General features: G+C 44.3%; 1 protein-coding gene across 1 annotated transcript in view; it reads left to right on the top strand.

Moving 5' to 3' along the window:
- Window positions 1-209: 209 nt before the first annotated feature.
- Window positions 210-8,316, top strand: part of ppp2r5b (protein phosphatase 2, regulatory subunit B', beta) — a 48,554-nt gene continuing 40,447 nt past the window's right edge. The window contains exon 1 of the mRNA XM_085267222.1: window positions 210-1,720. Coding sequence (XP_085123348.1) covers window positions 1,528-1,720 — 193 coding nt within the window. The 5' untranslated portion in view covers window positions 210-1,527. The remainder of the gene's footprint in view (window positions 1,721-8,316) is intronic.

The following is an 8,316-nucleotide window of genomic DNA, read 5'->3' as shown; positions in this document are numbered from 1 at the left end:
CTCTTTATTCTTTTGTGATTTTCAAGTAGCTGCTGATATAGAATAGGAAACGTCACTGACAAAAAGTGACGTCAGTTTGTCTACTATCATCTTTTATGTACAGTCTATGAAAAGGGGCTTGATTTCCGCAATCCAGACACACGCTTGCACAGGTAGCCTATTTTATTTTGAAAGTCATGAAGCTTCATTTCCGGTATGTTTCCGACTCATCGCGTGCATGTTGACGCAGCTCATTGAGTCGCTGTAGGACAACCGGATAACGGGAACGGAGAAGGGGGTACAGGAGGAAAAAAAAAACAAAAAAAACCGCGTCAGTGTGTCAGACGCAGACGGTTTTGCTATTGTATAACACAGGCCTTCAGCTTTTCCTCTGCCGGCTGCCCCTGCGCGGAGGAGCGGCCTCTTTTTTCTTTCATTTACCTTTTTTCCCTGTCCTCTGACCGCGGAGGGAGACGCCGAGCGGAGCTGCGGGGCTCGCCGTTACATCGGAGGACCTGCACATGTCGGTGCGGTGAGGGACCGCTTGTTTCCCCGCCCTGATACGGTTGAAGGAAGGCAGGAGGAGGCGGAGGCTGAGTGGACTATAACATCTTTAGCCTTCAAAGAAATCAAAGAAAAAAAAAAGAAATATCAGGTTTTAACGGTTTAAAGAAGGACCCATTACAGAGGGGGGGAAACGAGGCAGGAGGACAACAGTGATGCCGCAGCTGAAGTGGGCCCAGATTGATGATTTTATGATATCATCATTCACCGCCAGGACCGAGCACTGATTTTTATTGATAAAAAAAATCGAGAAGAAGCTGTGAAGTGGCACGGAGGGCGTTTGTTTGCGTCTGATCCGGATAAACAGGAGGTGCTTTTTGTCTTTATTTTTTAAGCCTATCAGGAGCTCAGCTGCTTGATATCATACAGCAAATAAACATCCAAATCCAGGCTGATGACTTAGGCGGTGTGTGACGCCAATACAGCAGCAGCAGCAGCAGCAGAGGCGTGTGTGTGTCTGTGTGTGTGTGAGGAGGAGACGCGCCTGTCTGAGCATCATCTGGTAGCTGTTCCAAGCTACTCCTGCACGGCGATGATACACAAGCGATTCTTTTCATCTGTGTGTGAAAAGCTGAAGCTTCGAGGATGATGATGACGATGACGAAGATGCCATTTCCAGTCCGGCTCTGATAGAGACAACGAGGCGCGCAGCACGTGACTGGACCCCTAGAAAATCTAGCTCTCTCTCACCTCTCCTCACCTCTCCTCCGCCTCTGCACCTTTCTCCCCCATCCATACTTTCTATCTCTCACCCCTCTCCTCCTCCTCCCTCCTCCTCCTCCACCACCACCACCCCTGGAGCCGCTTTTTTTTTTTTATTCTGATCAGTTGATAATCCATCTGTGATTCAGATAGCCACCCACTCCCCCCCCCCCTCCACCCTCATCCTCTGCTTTATTCAGCCTTACATCCTCTTAATAAACATTCCCCCTCGTTACACACTCACTCGCAAAAGCATCCACACCACCTCCACCTCCAGCCATCATGGAGACGACCAAGCTGCCTCCGTCCAGCCCGTCCTCGCCGACCACCAGCTTCTCGGTGCCGTCCGCGGAGAAGGTGGATGGCTTCCCACGAAGGTCCATGCGCAGGGCCCGACAGAGGAGGTCCCACAGCTCCTCTCAGTTCCGCTACCAGAGCTCCCAGGTGGAGCTCACCCCGCTGCCCCTGCTCAAAGGTGAGGCTCTGATTCCCCCAAAGCAGCCACAGATCAATGTGAGAAACAACAGCTGGAACATGTGACACTGAGAAAGCTGTGACAGTAAAAGGTCACAGTCAACTCTCTGTGTTTGCCTTCTTTGCTCACCTACATGACTAAAACACAACACACACACTTATCCACTGACTGGTTTCCACTTAAACATGCTCTCCTCTCAGTCCTTGTCAGGTCTGACAGGCGGAGGTGACGGTGGTGGATTTGGTTTATTTAACAGATCTGCTGCCTGTCTTCTTTTGGATATGTAAAAGGTAGGGGTGCAACGATACACAAAATTCACGGTTCGGTTCGGTTCGGTTCGATACTTTGGTGTCACGGTTCGATATTTTTTCGATACAAAAAAAAATGTTCATGCCTTTTTAATTTGTCATTTATTAAAATTATAAATATATATTTTAACTCAAAAGTACAGTTTTTAAATTTAACCCTAACCCTTGTGCGTGTTTTTTATTTTGACAGCGAATGCGCACCTGCGGACCACTTATGTGCAGCCCTGGTTATTTAGCTCGTCATATTGCAGCCACAGAAATTCTTTTGTCCATGAAACCATAAAGCTGCACTTTCTTTTTGCCTTATAGTCTGATTTGTCATAACTTCTCCGTTTTGTGGTAAGCTTTTCTTTGGCTGTCACTTCTTCACCCTGACCTGTCTTATTTGGCTCAGCAGAACTAAAATATATATCTGTCTGTGAAGGTTCTCAGTCATCCAGGTCATCGTAGTGAAATATAAATCCTGCTGCTTTTACACACGCACTCACATAAGCTCAGCGATTCTCTGCGCGATCAACCTCTCACATGTTTAAGCTTGCTGCGGGAGATTTCACTTGTCATGTTTGCATAGTAAGCTAACGATTAATAAGACGATGTCAGAGGAATTGGTGCACAAATTATCATCACTCACAGATCAGTGCTGTCATTGCAAAGTGAAAGCAAAAAAACAAGCGCAAATTCAAACGCGATTTCAATATGTCACATATTGACAGTGGCTCACCGATGCCAATGACATAATTACCCAGCTACATTTCTGAAAGAATGCAAAAGCATTGACATATATTTTTCCTTCCTACAATAGCCCGACGGGCAGGGCAGAGATAGATTTTGGTACCCCGACTGAAAAGATTGCTAGCTCCAGGACGTCGGGCTAGCGATATTGCAAGCCCTGTATCTGATTGAGGAATCACTCATCTTTGGAAAAGAGAGTTTATTACAGAGAAATGTCTCTTTCCAAAATAAAAGCTATACTATCCGCTTCTTCTGGGCTATATTCTCAGCAGCATAAGGAGAATCATGTGCTAACAGCTGTCTAAATGACTCGGCTAAAGTTTGTAGCATGCTTGTTGTTTTTGTCTTTGCACTAGGATGATGTCGGCGTAAATGTGCAGTCATATTCGTTGTGTTCCCACTAGTGCTTTCAGGTTAATCTCGTTGAAATGACCTTAACGCCACAACACGGCAAATCTCCGTTAACGAGCTACCCCTGATCGCCCCGTGCATGGGGCTAGACGGCCAACACGTTAACGAGCTAACTGCGCTAACACACTAGTTCCCACCCATGTAATTGAGCATTGCATGGCACATCCAACATACTGTTTTACTTTAGTCCATGACTCGCTTACCTTCAGGGTCATACGTCACATGAAAACCAAAATAATTCCAAACGCCAGATCTGAATGAGGGTGGGGGAGGTCCATGTTACAAGGAGAGCTTAACTTCTGTCTCGCTAGCTTGCCCTGCGCTCTTCCTTCTGACGATGCTGTCTGTGTTGAGCGCTCAGTGAATCTGCGTTCGACTACTCCGCCTAGGCTGCACTGTCGAGCCTAGGCGGAGTAGTCGAACGCAGATTCACTGAGCGCTCAACACAGACAGCATCGTCAGAAGGAAAGTTGATAAAATAAATTAAAAATTTAGTATTGTTCGATACATATGCGTACCGAACCGAAAGCACTGTATCGAACGGTTCAATATCGATACGAATATCGTTGCACCCCTAGTAAAAGGCCTGTTGTTGTTGTTTTTGCTGTTGTTGTTATTCTTCTTCTCCTCTGTGCTGGGACAAACAGTCCTTTTCATTAGCAGTTAATAGATTAACATGTGTCATGCATATTTCCCCCCTCCTGTCAAATGTCGGAAACAAGTGAAAAAATGACCATCGCAGTATTTCACAGCCAAATAATAACAGAATCAGTTTAAGGTCCTTTTAAAGCAGCAGTGAATTTTTGCAGTGGAGGAGCAGAAGTAGTCCGTGCATTGAATCATCGTTGCATTTCTGTCTTTTAGGTGGTTTTGAGATGTGACTGTTTCTCAGTCAGGTGACAGTGAAGTGTCTGTTTTTTTGTTTGAGCCGAGCTCTCATCAGACCGTATGCTTCCTTTTGAGCTTTTTTATAATTTGTCTTTTGTTTTCTTGAAGATGAATTGCTTGCATGGAGTCACTTCATTTGCATTGACCACTTTCACCCACACTAAGCAAACCCATCCAACATGTGCTTGTCTTCTTGATTGGCTGATAGTGGGGTGGGGCGGGGGGGATGAGAGAAGAGTCTCTCCATCATGAGGCCTCTCCCCTTGACGGTCACTGTCAGTAAGACTGCCTCGGTGAATAGACCTCGGGTTGTAAAATCTGTGAAACGCCAAAGATGTTGACATTCAGGCTGGTGCAGCATCCACCATGAAGGCAGGCAGAGCTGCGCTATTTGCAGGTCTGTCGTTGCCATAGCTGTAATCCCAGAGCTGCAGTTACTACACAGAGGCCAATTTGATCTGTGCAGGCGTGTTGTGGCCTTTTAGATTCAAGCCCCGGGGATGCAAATGCACCACCCTGCATATTCTGTATATTCTACCTGCCTGGGTGAAGCCTCCTGGTCAAGCCACTAGGCATGGCCTGCTTTACGTGTGCATTAATGTTTGCGGTGGCTAAAGATTGTTTCTGTTTATCTTTTATAATGAAGATTTGTTTCTTAGCCCAGCCTGGAATTGGTGCATCCCAACATCATACTGTGGAAAACCTGTGATTGGAATAGCTAAATGAATATGCAGTGGACTGTAAAGTAAAACAAAGATAGTAAAGTGAAGTAAATGCATGGATTCATGGATGATAGAATTTTCTGAATCCAGCTGTCAGCTCTGAGCTTTAGCTGTTTGAATGTCTTTGGTTTGTGGATGCTTGGTTTTGTTCTTGAACAGTAACGGGCGTAAAAAGAGTTTACTGACATTATGGCTTTTCTATAAACGTGCTGCAGCATTGATTTCATGCACAGGTTCTTTAACAGCAGATATTTTCTTGCTAGGCTTTGTGTTTAGGCAGCGAGTACACGTTAGAGCTGGCCAGATCAATAAATTTGTACTTTGCTTCACTCAGTCAACAAACCCCATCGCTTCATGTTCCGTCCTTTTTATATACGTTCTTGCTCTTCTCTGGCTTCGTGGCTTTACTCCTGTCTCTCTCGTTTGCGTGTACAGTACAAAAGCAGGTTGCATGTGCTCGTGTGTCCTTCTGACCCTTCTTTATAAGGTTACTCCCCCTTTCACTTAGCCTGCAATCTCTTCCCATTAACCCTCTGAAAAGAAGACCTCTGTGCTTTCAGAGGAGGCGTGAGCTGTGTGCGCCTGCGTTTTAACTTCTTCTGAAGCACGTGAGCGAGGGGTGTGTGCAGCAAGGTGATAAGAGGTTTTTACCGCATCAGTACAGCGCCTTTGGTTGAGGTGGGTCTCTGCACATGTCCTGTAGAAGTCCCAGTTACTGGACTACTGCTGCTGCACTGTTTCTGGACCCCCTTGAGGAACTGATAGTAAGATTCTGCAGCAGGAGAAGCGTCTGGTGTGGGGAAGTCTCTAACGGGAAGTATGTAGGCCAAGTGTAGACAGACTTGTGGGTGTTTTTCCCTCCAGGGAGTCACATTCTCTTTGTTAATTTGAACTCCTCCTCCTGCTTCTTGCACTCGAAGCTCTGAGCAAAGCTTCATCTCATTCTTGTGACATGACAGAAATGAAACTGGAAGACCTGACATTTAACAGCAAACTAGAATATATCATAGAAATACACATTTTTAGCAGTGTTTAAGCTGAGCAACAGTCAACTATTCTGGCTCACACAGAAAGCCCCCAGGTTGGATTCAAACCTAGGCCCTTCTTGCTGTGGGGCAACAGCGCTAACCTTCCCGCCTCTGTGGCTGTTTCTGTGTTAGTTTTGTAACAGTCTGTTTGTCCAGGGTGTCCTTCACCTCTCGCCCTGTGGCATCTGGGGTAGGCTCAAGCACCCCCACAACCCTGATTTGGATCAGTGGAATGGATGGATGGCTTAGAGCAGAAATATAGAGAACCAAGGACTTTTTTAAAACATGTGCTTGATTTTGCTTCAAAACAACTTATTTGCACATGGAACCGTATATTTTCACTAAAAGCTCTCAGTAGCTTAAAGCCAACTCTCTCGTTAGTGGTATTCAAAAGGCATTGCAGTGAAAAGTGAGTCACTAAATGTAAAATAGCAAACGTACAAAAGGGAGGTTTTGGGAAATTTGAATGAAAAACAACATTTTCAACTGAGTTCAGAGATTATGAATGACTGGACAGCAGGAATGATCTAACAGCGTGTCTTTTTCAGGTCAGAAGCCTTAAACAGGCCAGTCCTCTGGTCTCTTCCGATCCACGATCTGTAGTATTATCGTGTAAAGTTCCTCAAGCTGTTAGCTGATCTCTGAGAGGTTCATTTCCTCACTGACCATATTAATGGTCCCTTTTAGCATGGAATCCATTCATAGCTTTGCGATCTGAGTAGCCTGTGAAATATATCTGTCTTAAAAATATCTTTTTTTGTGGGTTAGACGAAGACAAAGTTCAGTCCAGAATCAATGCAGATCTCTAAGAACAGCAAGTGTAGCGAGGTGGACAGCAAATGTCTAGAAGTTGAGTTGTATTTGGACTTTTATTGAGTCACGTGGGATGGAGGGAAATGATTATCACAGTTATTTTGATCAATATCAATCACTAAATATAGTGCAAAAATGCTTTTACTTCACTGTCATGTAAACTGTTTGCACATTTGCTGCACCATTCCTTTGCAGCAGAATAAATTTGCTCCTCTTTATTTATCTAAATTCAGAGCATCTCATTGAAGAAAAGTATGAAATATAAATTGTACCAAAGCTTAATGCAAAATTAAATCAACAGAGCTGCTTCACTTTAACACTGTGCTGCAGCCCTGTGAGTTTATCTTTACAGACGAATGTGTGTTTGTGCGTCTCCTAGAAGCAAAATACATTCGTGGTGCCTGCAGGATGAATGTAAATAAAATAAACTTGAAACTTGTGTATGCCTTTCCACTTCTCCTGTGATCTTTGCCATCAGCGCAGGTTTGCAGAAAAAGGCGAAAACATCTTTTTTGTCCAGTGTCTTGACCATTTTGCTGAAGTCGTCGTTATTTACTGATTATCGATCACGTATTGTGCCATATCTTGCAAACTGGGATGCGATTGCTTTACTGACTTCAGTTCAGACTTCATCTTTGTGGGTGGTGTTGACACGCCGACATGCTGTGCAGCCTCCTTTTCCTGGACGTGCGAGTTTGTGTCGGATGCTGCGCCGTTTCTCTTTGGCCTCGTGCACTGGTCGTGCTGCAGATTGTGGCGTGTTTTTAGACGGCTGACTAACTTGTGTTTCTTTGCAGTGCAGCCACGTGGCGCCCTTATGATTTCTTCTTGGTTAACGTCTCTTGCCCTAAATCTGAATTATTTCCAAACAACAGATGACGATCTGCTTCAAGGGACAAGCTCTTCACCTTCTGCTGTGCCACAAATTTGAATTTTGTGTCAGTGCTGTGTTATCTGTTGCATATCACGGAGGTCAAGCGTGCTCAGGGAACTCCACACTGTGCGGTCCAGGGAACAGCTGTGATTGGCACATGCAGGCACAGTATCAGGCGCCGATTTAGGGAGCGCTTGATTTGCCTTTGCTTTGCGTTTTGTTGGCAGAGCATGCAGTTTTAGTATTGCTCAGTCATTTTTATTTATTTTAATGAACCAAAATTGTGATTGAGATTAAAGCTCAGCTGTCCAGCCCTACTTGGAGGTGGGTTGCAAAGCAGCTTGCAATTTTGAAGCAGTTCTAGACCTGCTAAAGCAGTTTATATAACATACAATTTATGAGTTACATTATTAGATGTGTAGACAGGTATCAGCTAATCTAAGGTTGCTGGATTTTAAAAAATGCTGGCAATGGACCATAATTAGCACCACATACTGATGCTGTAATCAGTCATATTAACTGTTTCGGCGAATTTCACAGATATGACATAAATACATGTATAAAGCAGACTGGTTAAACTTTAGTGTAAGGGAGCAACTACCTTGCTAGTGTTTTGTTGAACAAGGTATTGACTTGTGATTGAGATTCAGGGCTGGTGATTTGACGTCGAAGTGTTTCTTGAATTACAAGATGAAGGAGTGTTATTAATATTATTCTTCAGATAGTTAGGGATAAATCAGACAAATTAAAGACTACTATGAAGGTTTTTTTGCATTAAAGATGAATAATGTGAGATAAACACATGAGACTTGTGTAAACA

The sequence above is a fragment of the Mchenga conophoros genome, linkage group LG3 (assembly GCF_057382185.1).
Source record: "Mchenga conophoros isolate Kocher_MC1m ecotype Shallow Benthic linkage group LG3, M_conophoros_male_GT1.1, whole genome shotgun sequence".
In the NCBI taxonomy this organism is placed as follows: domain Eukaryota; kingdom Metazoa; phylum Chordata; class Actinopteri; order Cichliformes; family Cichlidae; genus Mchenga; species Mchenga conophoros.
This window is presented reverse-complemented; position numbering and strand designations above follow the sequence as displayed.